The sequence below is a fragment of the Hetaerina americana genome, unplaced genomic scaffold, assembly GCF_022747635.1.
Source record: "Hetaerina americana unplaced genomic scaffold, ioHetAmer1.1.p SCAF_1, whole genome shotgun sequence".
Classification (NCBI taxonomy): domain Eukaryota; kingdom Metazoa; phylum Arthropoda; class Insecta; order Odonata; family Calopterygidae; genus Hetaerina; species Hetaerina americana.
The window spans coordinates 49,232,463-49,249,359 of NW_027286069.1; the positions used below are offsets into that span (position 1 = coordinate 49,232,463).

At 39.9% G+C, this 16,897-nt stretch overlaps 1 protein-coding gene across 1 annotated transcript in view; it reads right to left on the reverse strand.

The window, feature by feature from the left end:
* Positions 1 to 8,515: 8,515 nt before the first annotated feature.
* Positions 8,516 to 16,897, reverse strand: part of LOC139691771 (chondroadherin-like protein) — a 60,360-nt gene continuing 51,978 nt past the window's right edge. Inside the window, exons 11-12 of the mRNA XM_071589631.1 lie at positions 16,412 to 16,558; positions 8,516 to 10,896 (exon numbers count right to left, since the gene is read on the reverse strand). Coding sequence (XP_071445732.1) covers positions 10,683 to 10,896; positions 16,412 to 16,558 — 361 coding nt within the window. The 3' untranslated portion in view covers positions 8,516 to 10,682. The remainder of the gene's footprint in view (positions 10,897 to 16,411; positions 16,559 to 16,897) is intronic.

Sequence of the window (16,897 nt, forward strand, 5' to 3'; positions counted from 1 at the left end):
AAGATTGGTTTGGTGTATCCTTCGCTTAGCTAGTCGATCGATTTTCCCCGCCAGTCGAATGATGCACACCTTCTTCGCTGCGTGGTAATCATTTGAGCAAACAGGTGGCTGCTGCTGTTGCGGTCAAAGTCGACCCCCATCGCATCGGTTGGATTCCGCTCGATCAGCCCGCGCGGCAGTCCCCTTTTATAAGCACCCGCGCGTCGGCGAGTGGCGCGCTTCGCCCTTTTGTTCTCCGTGGCGGTGGGGAGATTGCGGCTCGGGCCCGGGAGAAAGAATTAAACTCGTAATTTGTAGCTTATGTCCCGCCATGAAAGCTATCATCAAAAAGGGACAAACGAGGAGGGAAGGAAGTGTGGGAGGGAGGGAGGTGGAGAGGGTGGGGGAATTTGGAAGGGGTCGTGTGGGAGGTTGCCAAACCCCGAAATCACCGTCAGAGAATCAGCGTCCGCTTGTTCACAAAGTGACCTCGCGCACTGCACATAGCGGGTTCGGGTGACGTCACTCATCGAAAGTAGTTTCAGCGGGACGACTCTCGTGATTCTCCTCCTCCGTTCCGACTCCTTTTTTCCTCTCCTTTTTTTCCCTCTCTCTCTTTCTCTCCTGTTTTCATACCTTCCCACTCCCTTTTCCAAGCAAACTCCGCTTTCGCGCCTCGCCAACGTGTCGGCGCGTCTTTGTTTACGGCGGAAAATATGCGAATAAGATGCCGTTGTATAAAAGAAAAGAATAACCGCAGGCGGTCTTCGGAATTCCTCGACAAAAACGTCTGCTCCTCGGTGTTGAGGGAGGCGTGTGTCAGAAGTTTCGAGCCTCGGTTTAATTGCGCCTTTGTTCGAGCCCCCCTCCCCCATAACCCCCCGAGTACGTGTTGGTGAAATTAATTAAAGTCCGAGGAGTATTACAATTGCAAACTATTTATTCCCACCCCCGAGGGAATCCCTGCAATATAATTTTTACCCACTTTCGAAGAGCGGGAGCAATTGAGCTTGCGCGAGGAAATAAGGGAATGCATCGTAAAATTATTCCCCTCTTGTCTCGTACGCTCCCAGTCCATGAAGAGTTAAAACTTGTTTACTTTGAAATAAGAGTTTGCATTTTAGATTGGGAACTTGAGTGGTATTTTCAGGAGATTCGCGTGGAATGCATTCTTTATTACATTTTTCCTTGAAATGAGTTGCGATTTTTTCCCCCGATTCTGAGATTATGAATGGACCATTTTAGATTGTGATTTACGTGACGCTTCAAATTGCACTCGTCCGTTTCCTCCCGTTAGCGTTGTATTTATCGTGGCACGTTTCTTTTTTTTTAACTTTCAAGGATGATTGTAAGCTTGCAGGCGTTGTTTAAACACCGTTTCCATCTGCGTTGGGCAACCTCAGTCGGCGGGCCGCACGCGATTTACACGCCTTCGTGATTTGATCCAGAGGACTGGCAACCGAAATTGCTTCTTTCCACGAATGTTATTTGTAGAAAAATACGGATCATGGGCATGCTCCCTTTCCTGAACTCGTGCAAATGAGAAAGGTCGCACAGCACTGGTCCGCGGAGAAGATTACTCCATTTAGTTGAGAAATATTTGCATGAAATATTTTTTGCAAATAGTTTATATGTCACGGTGTCAGGCGTAATACGATGAAACTCTTGCGTAGTGACGTTACATGAGAACAGTTCTCCACTTAGTTATCCACGTTATCATTGCATCTAGTGACAATGTTTTTCGTACTTTTCTAGTGGGAATTTCCAGAGACACTTTCGAGTACTCTTATTCCCTGTCATTATAAAAAAGAGTTTGGTTAAAAACAAATTAATTTCATTTGCACGGGGCTAATATAATGCGGTCTTAATAATTATTGACTCCTCTCGCTGCTTGCTATCACAAAGAAACGTAAATGTTTACGTATTACTAAAGGCTTATTGTCGATTATTCATAGAATATACTTCCGAAATGATTAAACATTAATATAAATGGTATAATTAATTCAGATTAAAATCCAACGGCTGCAAATGAATTCATAATTAACCGTCCGCTCAGATAATGTATCTATCGTCCGCTTTATACCTTTACCATGTCGAAATCAATCTTTTTGAAATGAATGACTAAATTTCGAGCGTTAAAAGCGTAAATGGGTTGATCGAGAGACATCTGTGGAAACTGTAAAAGTTTCCATATCTAAGATGAAGTTTTTGTAGAGATGTCGAAGATTCTGGCTGGTTGAGAATTTCCACGTTAAGTTACCCAAAGCGCTGGTGGATGTGTGAACCTTGCATTAAAAGTTTCCATGCGGGACGATACAAATAAACAGCTATATGGAATATAACTCAGATAGGGTCACCCAGAGGAAGATTCAATATGCTTGCACGTAATATGGCTCCAGCTCTAGGCAAATGAGTTTAGACTCAATTAAACCCATCAATTTCGACGTAAAGCAAGAATCATGAATATTTTTTTGTATCGGCACCAACGGCTGTTATAAATAAATATATGTATTAAATATGGGTAATTTTCTACATGTTCATGATAGTTTGTCATTGATTAGGGCGTCATCCTGGGGTGGAGAGGATGGAAGGAGCAGGAAGATAGCTGAAAGTGACACTTATGCACTAAGGAGTAATGACGGCAGTATTGCTATTATAATGTCGCAAAAAAGTTTAAATACAGAATCGCCACTGATATCTAGGGCAAGAAAACTACCTAGGTACCAGGATCTTGACCTTAAGCAAAAATCCTGGGCACCAGTATCCAGGTATCTTAATTAAATTTCCTAGTTGCAAGTACCCGTATCAAACTTGGGTAAAACCCCTCAAGCTTCAATGCCATTCTTATAAGGGACCAAATTTGAGGATATTTTGCGCATCGATCCGAAAGTTTGAAATTCAATCCCTGGCGAACATTCACAAATGCCCGCACCACAATTTTTTACTTTTCCCCCCATATAGCCTACCGTCATCTTTTGAGAAAACCCTCACAAGGAAATATTTTTCGGATAAATACCTTCCTTTGGAAGAAATTCGTCGCCTAAATGAATTAGGTGAAGAGTTAACACCAATCGTCACGTCTGCTTATTATTATCCTAATAAAAATACCGGTTCAACAAAAGTCTTGTTGAACGGTTGATGGCCAGAAGCGCATGTGGCTTGCGAACATTCATGTACACTAGTGCGTGTAGTCTGCCGGGTGAATTAGTCAGCCTGTAATTGCGCTGTCCGGAATAAAAACTATAGTTCGTGGTTTCTGCTATTCCACCTTAACGGTTAATGATAATTCTCTTGATTGACTGCGATGCTTGAGTACGTTTATACCTGTATGATAGTTCATCCCAGTGCACTGTTTATGAAATCAAGTGGCTTCAACATCCGAATCCACTGCAAGCGAAATATTACTTCTTCCAGGCGTCCCATCTTTTGTAAAATAGTTATTTGGTCGGGTGGCAAAGGGATAAATTATGAATTTATTCCAACCGTGGATAATTATGACTGACGTGAGCGAGAAGATCGCCGACCCAACTTAGCTCTGCTGTTTTTGTCGTGAGAGTTCTTCCCGTAGATGTCTCAGAGGGCACTTGTTCGTCTTAAATCTGTAATGACAAAAAAATATAAACGAGCGCAAACGCAGAGGTCACATCTCGTCGGAAGAGAGAGAGAGAGAGAGAGGTTACAATGAGTTTGCGAACATATTTCGGTTCCCAAGGAGTTTTACCACGCGGAAGTGGAAAATATATATATATATATATATATATATATATATATATATATATATATATATATATTTATATCTACGTATACATATCCGAGAAATTTTCACACGATCAAATCGGAGCGAGAAAATTTCGCCACATCAAATGGAGTTAAAGAGAGCGATTACACATTTGTTTTTTTTTTTTCAAAAACTCTTCGTTCACTCTAAAGTCTAGGAAGTGAGTGAGCACGATGAAACCCGTTATCATTTTCTCCATGATTATCCAAGTCTTGAGAGCCGACATGTCTTTCCCAGTCCTTTCTTACCTTAAGGTTTTTCCATTACTCCTGCGTCCGTGACAATCTTATGTGAGCATTATCTCTGGGTACATGAGCGGTGCACTGCTCGAGTAATGGCATTCATTACACGAAACACTACATAAATTCAGCACAAACGAGTGAACATTTGTTTCCTGAAACACGGTGTAAATTTCTATCCCTTCCCAGAGTTTCTTATGTAATGGTTCGGGTTTCACTACTCAAGGATCTTTGGATACAAACATATACAAACATTTCGTTGCTGTGTACATGATTGCGAGTATATCGAATTAAAATTCCTCTTATTAAAATACCTATACTATGCACCGAATATTATTACCAAACCGGTATTAAATACATGTATATTGAAATTGATATATCACCACTTTAAGTTACATTAATTCGTTTATTATATTACTGATAAAAGATATTACGTATATTCCTGAAATATGATTTGTAAAATGCGATCGCAATGATTGGGTGTCGGGAAAATTTGAGTCACCGTTTCTTAGGAAGTTTTTAAGTGTTCAAGTAGAAAGAAATATCTCATTAAAAAAATAATCATCATATTATGCTGTGATAATGTGCGTCGAAAGATGGTCCTAACACATGCATTAATGCTTATTTAATTATAAAAATAAGTAATGGTTCCTCCACGGTTAATAATCAACAAACGCCTCAAGGCATAAAATAATGTACCCGTCAACAAATGCCTAATGAGTTAGAGTCAGGGGAAAATACTCTCCTTAACTTCCAGATAATCGATTATATTAGTGCTTTGAGCACTAATATCTCCTAAATAAACGTATGGAGTCGAATATATATTTCACAAAAACTAAAATATTACATTCATCTGCTAAAAATTAGTTTGCTGAAAATGGGATGATTCTTATTTTTAATGACATGTTTGCTGAAAGTGTCAGCATCACCCATAAGAGACATTTTGTTGAAAATTCTCTTTATGAAAGAGAATTAAAAAAAATATAGCCTGGAAGCGTGGTTGTCCAAACTTCCAATCGTTACAGCGACTCTCTTTGGGATTACTTAGGTTTAATTTTCAGAAAATTTGGAATTGTTCGACTTGTAGGTCAATCCTTTAGTATTGAATGTGCATGTATTGTCGTGAAAGTAGTTAATATAATGAGGCACATTGTTTTTAATAAGATTGAAAAATATACAAGAAATTATTTTTACTTCCTCTATTTGTATCGATGCACGCAAAACCTTTCATGTAACTTTTCTGTTCAGTAAATACGAATTCCATACTTCAACAACCAAAATCCTCCTCACTCACTAATGAAGAACAGCCATAATTCAATGATTCTCACTGGATCTTCATTAATTATCGGCAAAGAGTCACTAGTGTCACACTTAAAATTATGGAATATATTCCTCACTTTTCTCAAACAGAGCGAAATTTATGCTCTCAATTGATTATGTTATTCACGGAGAAGTACCTCTTATTGACGATCATTCTTTCAGTGTTTAAAAGTTTCTTTGAACTTGTTTTGGGGGCAATAAAAACAAATTGTCATCGATTATAGATTTCCTCGTCGTGTAACATTCGTATAATATTTTCCCGTTGGTTTTTCAAAATAAATGGACGATGGGGCATGCAAGGTCACTTATTGCCTTTGCAGTACCCGTGCCACGTGCAGCATTCCATGCTAACGGTCACGGCGCTCTACCGTCCAGTTTTTGCACATTTATCATAGCATCTCATTTATCATATCATACACGCACGGACCAGTTTTTGCGCATTTGGCACATTAATGACAGCGTGACACAAGTGAAACGAAAACGTAATACTCCAGATAAGTTTTCACTATTCTCAACAAGCTAGGGTATTCCTCCTCGAGGGATTATTCAGCATACCTACGACGCACCACTAGGAGTTTATGTGGTGTACTAACACACCTGTTTTTTTATAGCGTCTATTCCGTAAAGAAATATACACATTATCATTTATTTACCAAATGTTCCAATTATGATTTCCAATATTAACTCTTGTAATGATGACAAAAATTAGGGGTTAAAAGTTGCAATCTGAATACATAAATTTAAATTACAATTTTACAATAGAAAAAGGAATGTGAGTGGTCATTATCATCGTGTCAATAATATTAAATAGGAGAAGAATCGATCTGTTTAAGTTCTCGATGTTATCATACCAAAATTAAAAGCAGTTACAAGTGCCAACATTTAACATTCAAGTAAAATCCATTTTAATCGACACCTATAAAATATATCAATAGTTTCCAACAACCAAAATTACATGTTTTTACAGGTTATTCTTATTTTAAGCTAGTAATAATTTGTAACTAAAGAGGAGAGCCTTAAAAAGGTAATTGCTTAGATAGATGTGGTCGTTAATTTTGCAAAGTGATTTCAGAAAAGCAAAAGGGATTTACATTGGGGTACAGCAGGGGAAAAATGTGTAAAGCTAGAAAGGTGTCTTCATTTTAAGATATTTTCTCGCCTTCAGAGAAAATGTGAAACCTCAGTTCATTTTCAGTAACATTTTTCCTAATATTTACTTCTTTCCTGAAAATATTGCCTTATAGTCACAATAGGTAGTCCGTTCACTGTCAGCTTGAATGTAATGTGAGACCTTGAGGACAACATCAAATGAATATGTTGTCCAATGGAAGATAGCAGAAGATCCTGAATAACTTTTGTCAGACGTCTTAAGGATTTCGAAGGCAGAGGGTGTAAAGGCAGAGGGTGTACGAGGCATAAAGAAAGAAAGCAGTCCAGGGAATTCGACAACATGAGTGAAACATTTAGTATGACTTCTTCATTCATTTATGCAGCATGGAATGTCTTTCAAGGTAACGATTACCCCTTTAGCTATTAGTCTCTCTCGGATGGGTCATGATCTCGCGGTAGAAGTGCAGCCACTGAGCCCTTATGCAAATATTGACGGAAAAGGAAGTACTTTCGATTTCAGAGTGGATTTCGTGTGCTCATTAATTAAATATTTATTTTAATAACGTCCCATTTATTATTTATTTTTAGATCAATAAATACCAAATGGATTTCATAGCAAATAAGCAATTAACATGTACAAATTACTTGAATCATCGATGTACGTAATCTGATCACTGCCCATCCTTGCCAGTGAAAAACTTTTCTCCAGATATTTGATGCAGTATTCCAATGTTTGGTATAGTTTTTAAGTGCACTTCAAAACAGGACACATATTTTTGTCGTTTTTTTCATTTTCTTATATTATTATTTCCCGTTCAAAAATACGTGATAAAAAAACGTCATCATGAATGCAGTTTAATGCTTTACTGGAACACTTTGAGATGGATATTAATGGATTCTGAATTGAGTGAAAATATGATGCCCAGCTGGTCAAATGCCTCAGCATGTCATGGATACTTTCTGCTGCAAATGAATTACTATGAGTCCTTTCAATATTGGAAAGCTACCCGAGGGAACTGCCTCTGTAGACCTGGAAGTATACTGCAGTGTGTGGATCTCACGTCGCTAGTGACTATACTGCAGTTAACTGCAGACGTGACGTTATGTTGATCTTGAATCGCCCTCCCCGAAAGATATCGCCTTCATGAAAAACAAGCAGGCTCCATTGGCAGTCGTTAATGGGCTGCGTTTAGGAAACCAAAAAAGAAAAGGCACTTTATGTCGCAGACTACGATCTAGATGACTGCGTTCCAATCCCGAGTGGGGAGGAAGCCGAGATAAGGGTGATGGATGGAGACACATGCTGCGTTCACCAGCAAGAGAGAGAGAAAGAGAGGGAGAAGGAGGAAATTTTCTCCGTGCCTTCGAGTCGGAAGACTCGCAGCGTTAAGCATATGCCGCACCAGCCAAGTGGGCGCTGGTAGCATTAACCATAGGCATTATTCTTCCACCCTTGTGCAGCTGTCCCGTCGGAAAGAGAGCACCAAGCGGGAAGGGAAAAACACCTCATCTCTTCTGCGCAGTGCGGATTTTATTGTAAAAGATAGGTACAAAAATAAATCGTCGCTTATGTACAAAGTTTACTCACACACAGATTCGTTCTCGCTTTGGCTTGGCTCGTTTCTCGGAAGAAAGGCGTGACTAAGGGAAGGAGGTGTGGGGACACGGCCTGCGTCGTCACTTTCCGGGCAATATGAGGGAGTGAGGAGGGGAACTGGTCCTGCTCCTTTCGATGAACGGACTGATTTCTTTCATTCAGGGTTTGCATGCGCCGCCGAAAAGTTGCCAATTATAAACCATCTATCATTCTGCCTGTGATGACAGTCTCAGAATCCTTCCTACCTCAATTCTGATGCTGTTTTCTCACCGAGGACTGATGACGAAGGATCCCAAAACGTTCCCACAACACGAATACAGATTCCAAACGGCATTAAGTCTTTCCCTCGGCCAATTTTGAAGTTTTCGTCGTCGTAAATTTCCCCTGTGGCAAACCCTCTGTGCTCTCCGTCTCAATTTCAGTGCAAAACTGCCGACCCACGTTCGAATCAACTGCATCTCCCCCCCCCCCTCCCCCCCCCCCAACCGTCGACCGAAAATGTATCTTGGCCCGGTGCGAACATCGATCAAAACTTGAGTCACTAATTCGCTTCCTCCAGAAATTACTTTATCATTATGCCCCAAGGAATGTGGTTTTTATTTCATCCCTGCTCGTGGGATGCCTGCCTCAAATTGTTGAAAATCCACTTACCCCATTTCCACTTTCGAGGTACCTGTCTGGGGGTCCATTAAATTTTTTTATTTGGTTAGGCGATTTTCGCGTTTCTACTTGAATTGGTGGGTCCATTTAATTGGAAAATATGAAATAGTAATACATCATTGGAGCTTTTCCAATTACGTAATTATCATTGGTATTGTATAAGGAATTGGATCAGTTTGTAGCTTTATTGCTAGATGGCTTGGAATTCAGTTATCATATTGGTTACACTGCGGGTCTCAAAGTTCTCACGATGCAAATTTGATGTATTTACGATCTTTTATTCAAACATTGCAACGGCAAAATAGGTATGTATATACATGTGCATAATTGGTTCAAGCATCATAGTTTTCATTTTAGCCATTGTAAGTCGCCAATGATTTGCACGATAGGATACGTTTAATATTCCTCTTGCATATTTTCCACCAATTCACTGGTCATTAAATCCGCCTATGAGATAATTTGGTGACGAAAAATTCAGCTTCCATTATGCAGTTGCAATCATAACACCACTTCTACAATCACCAAACAATGCCCTTTCCCCTTCAAATCCCTTCCGTTCCTTTTATGTGGTCCCTACTGCATTCCGTCTTCCCATATTATTTGCATTGTCTCTCGCTCAGCTACCAATAAGTCCATTCACCCTTCCAATATCGCTTTTCAACCTCTTTGTTCTGCAATTCATTTCCCTTTCTTATCGCCTGAGAAGTCTCTATTAATTTCGAACACGCTCGAGAGTTCTTTCACCCCTCTCCCCCATCTAACGAACAGTTGAAACAAAATTATCGACATGCTCACTTTCGACTGTCCAAAATTAAAGGTATTCCCTTCCTCGTGCTGAGTCCCTTGATCATCAGATAGCCGTAGGTGATCGTTTCCTTTGAGCAAGGCGCTGTTTACCACGTCTCGGGCACTGGGTGCAAGTGCTATCGTCAGGCGTTAAAAACATCGCCCAGCTTGGGTAAAAACCACCCGAGCACTCTCCTTACTCAGGAATTTTCCGCGAGCGCCTCATCCCCTTTCCCAGCCTCCTTTGTTCTTGAATTCTCGCCATCATTCATGCCGTTTCTCGCTTACGACGATATCTACAAAATCATCTCACGATTAATCTGCGGTTTCATCTGCGCTGGTATCTGAAGAATCCCGACGAGCACATCTCCTATCCATCATCCACTCGTGTCTCTTCCTTCTTCCAATCCCCTTTCTCATGCCCTTCCCCCTCCCACTTTCCATGTCTTTCGTTTTCGAAAGTGGACATACATTTATGCAGATTCATCCACTATTTTCTTCCTTCCACCGTCCTGACATCGTCTTCGTCTCACAGCTAGGGTCGGAGGGAGGGAGGGGGCTATCTGTGCGAGCCGGCTGGCGAACTTTTTATCCGCGAGTTCTACGCTTAGGAGGCACCTGATGGCAAACGTCCGCCCTTCCACGGATTTGTCTTGCGTTCTCCGGCATGATCCGTCTTTCCTCTTCGCGCACGCCGGGGAGCGCAACGTTTCTCTCAGGATGATAAATGGCAAAAGCACGTCGCGCATGCGTCCTTCTTTTGTTTCGCTCCCTCGGTCTCTGCGCCTCCCTCTTTCCCACCCTTCGTTCCGCGTACTCAGAATGGCCATTTTTACTCGCCGGTGCATCGGTGCATTTAGAATGAAATGAGGCCACGCCTATTCGCGCCCTGGGATCTTTTCGCGGTAATGATTTCGTATCCGAAACAAAAATTCCTCTTTCTTTCCAGGATTCCAGATCCCCTCCGACACTCGATCGTCGGAATGGGGGAACTTTCGATCAAAATTGGGATATATAGTATAACGATGCCTGCACCGTCATCCATCTGCCGGCAAGCAAGTGAGTCTGTAAAGTGTCGGACGACGCCGCCGTGTTCCTCGCTTCCAACTCTTCCACAAACTCTTACTCTCTCACCCTCATTTCCCTGTCGCCTTTCTCTCCGCCACTTCATCTCAACACGCTTTTGGTCCCTTTAGCGCGCCGGTCAGAACGTTCAGGGCGCCAAGGAGAGCGCCAGGAGCAGGGCCGGTAGGAGGGCCAGGGCGCGGGATAGGGGTGGCGCGGCGAGACCCCTGGACACGGACGACCCCGCCGGGGGCAGAACTGCGCACTGGCTCTCCCTCCAGGCTCGGGGGTTGCCGTCGGAGTCCCTTGCCAGCAGGCACAGCTCCCAACTCTTGTCTGAGGGGAGGCTGTCTTCGACGACGCTGTGGGTTAAACAAGAGAAATGGAAAACATTCAATTTGTCTGATAGATATTGAGTCGTCTTGAGGTGAAAATAGAGTATTGAAACACTTTAACCACGTACAAACAAAATTGATCATGTAGCCAATGCGCATCTTAGAAAACCCCACATATTAGAAATTTATTTCATCCACACAATTTATGGAGTAGTTTTTGGTCAAGGTAGAGAGAGGTCACAACTGTGGTGACTTTTAATTCGCTTAATGGAAAAAAATAAGCAACATGTGTCCTAATGTTCCTGAGAGAGAGAGAGAGAATCAAGGAGAAGCTAGCTTGAATATACGTGAACCAAAAAAAACTCAAAAATTACTAACAAAGAATAATAAATAAAATGCATATTGGCGAAAATGACATGAACAAAGCATTATAAAAACAATGTGCCAGAATAAAAGAAAATAAACTGTTCACAAACATCACAACTTACTAGTGGCCCGAGGGAATATAGTTGGGGGTTTTAGGATGCCAGTAAATATAGGAAAGAGTGTCTTTGTCAAAGAAACAAGAGTAGATATTAAAAATGAAATCACCCAAAAAAAATTTTAGCACTTGCTAGCTTAGTAATGTCTTTCATCATAGCTGGATGGTCTAATCTGACAAAATGACTTCGAGAGTCATAATCTTCGCCCGAAGTTTGGTTTGTTATATAAGGCTTAATCTCATATAATATTAAAACACTCCACATATTAATATATCCCTTCATAGGTCTACCAATATAGTTATTTTCCCATTTATTTGTCATTATACGTATTATGGTCCTAAATAGGCACTTATGTCCACTCACACGTGCCCTATCCACTCATTTCCTCTTAGATGCAATGTTTTCCATAGTGTTAGTTGTTCTTGTGCCTTTCTTAGAACTCTATGATTGTCATCTTATCCACACAGTGAACTCTTTAAGTAATCATCGATATCACCATAACGAAAAAGTTTCATATCTTCAACGCTATTCCGCTCTGACATTCCATCTTTCAGTGACATACATGTACAAAAAACACGCCACAGAAATGTCTTTAGGTGATTTTTTTATGTTTAGGTTTATTCAATTGGATTCAAACATTAATTTCTGCCATTGGAAGCTATTTCTGCCTGATTTATTATTCTGAGACATTCCCATTTTTGATTTATCTTTTTGTTATTATTTTTCTACTTGGATAAGTATAGCCGTGTACATTAGTTAGAGGTTCTCCATGTATCATTAATTATATGTGTATTGCATTTTGCCTCCCAAACCAGAAGACCTTTGTATTTTTCGTACTTAATTTTTGTTGAAATACACATATACATTTTATTTACTATACACAAGACATTATACAAAACTATAAACAATTAAACATTGCATAACTTATACTTATTAAATTTTCTTATTTGGCTCGATGTGTAATCAAATTCCTCCGTCATTCCCTTGAGTTCTCCTAAATTATAATTCACTGCCGAAATCACAATAACATCATATCAATGGAAAGAAAGAGAAAAGCAAACGTCTTATCGTGCAATTCTTCAATTAAAAAAAATCTCAATTATTATTATTAGCAGTGGACTACCAGTTTAGGTAGCTATAGCAGAAAAAAGAATTAGATTAGAGGGATAGGAGGCTAATCAGGAACCTGTACATGTCTCAGACTGATGATGTGCGAGTGGGGGACTGAGAGTCCGGATGGGCAGTGTTAGGAAGAGGAGTAAGGCAGGATTATCCAATATTACCCGTGCTGTTCAACGTATATGTGGAGGAATTGATTAGAGAGGTATGGGAAAAACTGGAGATATCAATCAAGTTGGCGGGGAATGCATAAAATCAGCTAGGTTTGCTGAGGATCAAGCTTTAGTTTGTCAGCCTGTCAATTGGTTGCAAGCATTGCTGAGTACACTGGAAATCAAATACGACAGATATGGGATGAGAATCAGTATTGGTAAAACAAAGGTTATACGATTTTCCAGAAAGAAAAAGGCTAATCTAAACATTAAATTAGGAGGGCAAAAACTAGAGCAAGTAGAACGGTTTACGTATCTCGGAAGTGTTTTGGACCAACATGTTGCAAGTAGTAGGGACGTAAGGAGAAGAATTGCGATAGGCAAAGAGGCTTCCACAAGGTGAAGGAAATTGATGACAGGGGCGTTGAGTAGGGATGTTAAGAAAGACTCGCCAAAACTTTGATATTGAGCGTAGTTACAGGTATGCACGGCGCGGAAACGTGGTCACCGAAGCACGAGGGTTGACGTAGAATGGAGGCTTTTGAAATGTAGGTGTTGAGAAGGATGGAGAAAGTGGAATGAGCCGAAAGGAAAAGGATGTACTTGGTATGGTGGGCGAAGAAAGGTTTGTTGGGAGAAATACTAAGGAAGCAGGAAAAATGGATAAAGGACGTATTGATCGGCAGTGGGATGTTGAAGACTGCGATAGAGGGGAGAATATTAGCCAAACGGGGTAAGGGCAGGAACAGGATAGGGATGTTGGACGCGATGAAGGGAGGAAGAAAGTACACAGAGATGAAGAAGGACCTGATGTAGAGTCGGTTGCTGGATTTTGTTTTGTTATGAATCACAAAATATTTATTTGGTAGTTGTGTCCATCCAAAAATCTATCTTAACCGGTAGATTACTTAATAATAATAATTATTATTATTATGAAGAGGGACTTGTAGAGTAAGATGTTGGGTTTTGATTTGCTTGGAGAAACAAAATATTTATTTGGTAGTTGTGTCCATCTAAAACCTACCTTAACCGGTAGATTATTTATAAATAAATAAATATATATATATATGTATGTGTGTATATATTTATATCAATTATGTAGAAGCACTCACGAGAGCAATATAACACTTGGAAGCCACAATATAACACAGAAATATAGAAAGAAAAGACGTCAAAGGACGTTCACCGTCAGTTTAAAGTTGACATTTTTGTATAGAAAATGGAGCTCAATTTGGAAACATTTTTTCCCACTTTATAAAGATTCTTATAAAATGAAAATTATTGGATTGAATTAAGTTTTTGCTGAAATATTTTGTGCGTATCCAGTGGGTAATCATATCTCTCGAAGGAACATTGAAGCTAAATATATATTTTGAGCATAAACAGCGACGACTACAGGAACACAGAATGAACCTTTCGGCCAGATATGTTGCTCGCCGAATTATGAAATAGAATAAATAATATTTGTCAAGGCTACTGTTTTTGCATTGCTTACTGATTCACAACTGAATGAACATATCGCACTAGAAATATGCCCACCTAAGACCAACCATTCCATCAAGTTTGACCGGAACAATTGAATATTTGGCCTGTCTATCCAATAATGAAAACAAAAACTCTTTATGGACGCAAAGTTTGTCAACTCGTAGGTGGGCGATGCGGATTATAATGGAAATGTATCTAAATTTTACTGCCACCAAAATACGTTTATGCTCTATTATATGCTTCCCACCTTCTCTGCTCCACGTTTTATGAACTTTTAAGCCTTTTTTCCCCCTTAGAATCAGATTCTAGAATTAGCGCCAATTTGGAAGAAGATGATCAGCCAAGAATTCATATTGTTACCATTTTATCAAACCTTACATAGAAATCAAGAAATTGATAGAAAAAGGCAGCTGGGCAATTTCATCGGGTCAACCAACTCATGACGACAACATAATTATGTTCAGAAAGTTAGGAATGGTCGGGAATCATCCGACTCTATTAATCTACTCAAATCCGATTCCTTTGAATTTAACTAAACTTTGAAAAGCTTCTTTCCCTACAACACGTCACATGTTTCGTTATTTTATATTTTCATCTTATTCCTCATTTAATGCTTGTTTTACGAATCTGCAGTACGTCATCTAAAATGAACTCACACCGGACATTTTTATGCTATTAAAAATAAATTTAAGTATCACTCCCTCAGACTTCTCAAAAATAAATTACTAATGCTTTGAAAAAGTCCCTATTTGTTAAAAAACTCACACAACCTCTTTTTTTATTTCGCTGGATCGACTACGGCGGGAAGTTCTCATATAGCAGCTAATTATGTGGTAGCAATTTTCATGATATCTTCCATGCGTCTTTTGTAGCGACGATCAAAATTTTTTTAATGCCTTTACTTGCAAAATTACATATAAATTATCTCTCTAAAAATGTGAAACGACTAAAAAACACGCTAAAGACTTAGCATGGTTATGACTGAAGTGACGTAAGCACGGCTATCGTGTAACAAGACTCCTTGAGTGTTAGTTCATTTTTCTAAGAATATCTCTCTGCGTATGGCGGAAAATTAATCCATTCAAAAAGCTTGGTGTAATAAGATAAATTTCTCGGACAGTGTCATTTAACTTTCACCGAAAGAATGGTGGCGTGCAAGAGGTCATGACCGACCTAACGGTTAATCCGGCCTCCAAGGTCACTAGCAAGAGACCATTTCCCCCATCTTATACAGTGTGAATAATCAGCTTCCATTAAAAGTGTAATAAATGGCATCCCTTACTGATGCAAAAAACAATTGAGTGCTAATGCAAATGAAAGAGTTTTAGATAATTCAAACAAATCAAATGGAACTCCGGACATCTAAATTCATTCATTTATATAAAAAATTCTAATTCCTTTCTCACTCTAGTATTTATGTTAACCTCCGGATTCTGGTTTGATCTTAAGACGCTTTTCTGGTTTATATAATTGAAATGAGTCTTATGTCCTACTTTTGGACGTATTACTACAATAATATTTAGTAAGTACTGCATTCAAGAATTTTTTTCGAGCGGAGATGCACTGAAACGAATTAGCGATTCGTTTACCATACTGTACATTCATAAACGGAATTCCTAGACCTGAAAATGATGCGACTGAGGGCTATAAATTTTTTTTTGATAATTAAATACCTTGCACGTAAATTTGATGTTAAAAATACATGAATATGCACCCCTACTATTTACTCTCGTTCTATTGTTCAATGCAATCCTTAAAGAACCATAAGTTTGTATGTAATGACATCTAGTACAATTCCAAAGAGAGCAGTATATTATCCCATGTATATCCATATATATTCGCCCATGAGACTGGAAATTAATTTTAATCTAGATTTGGTGGTTTTCAATCCCTAAGTATGTCGGGAAATACGTCATAGGTATACCTATTGCCGGGAGAATGAATAATTTTAAACTTTGGACGATCTGATCCGGAGGTCCGAGCGCCTCCTGGACTCCAATGGGCTACCCTTCCTAATGGCCGATCCAGTGGATTTCAAACAGTGCCAATGTCCGAGGTGGGACTCAAACCAAAGACCCATTGGTCAGCAGACGGTCGAGTCAGCCAGCAGAGCAGGCAACAGGGGTCATCACTCGTCATCACCCGAATGACACTCAACCCTCTCTTTCAAGGTGCGAGGTGAATCGTGGGTGCAAATTTTATCATTCGGAAGGAGTTTTGACCAGAGTGCTTCGTCGACGTCATTCGAGTATTTTCCGCATGCGTCTTTGAAATTACGTTTCGATTTTTCCACCTCATAATTACCTTCTTTGGGAGTACGCTATCCTGCGACGCTCCTTCGCCTCGGTGCTTCCCTGCTCGGAGTCCAGTTGTCTTGCCATTAGCGAGAACTCGCCAACATCTTCTCGAGTGGTCACGTACCAGGAAATGGAGGCGGTGTCCGGACCGGTCCTGAATTGGAAGTTGAAAAACAACGCCATTAAAAGGGCAAGCATTGCGATCCGTTTCATTCGCGTATCGGAGGCTGTGTATCGTAAATATGTGGACAATGCATTCGGAGGGACCTCTGCGGCGAAGAAAGGCGACATCCCGTAAAAGATAAAGCACTCAAGAGGATCATACATATTCAATTAACATTCTTTAGAGTAACCATTATTTAAAGCAACTTTGTTCTTTTAAAACGTGAATTTGCGTGTTCATTCAAATGAAGTTCGACCCTATTCCTGCAATGTAATAATACAGGGAAGGAGCCTTTCGTTGCACACACACATTGGTAGTAAGTTGAATTAG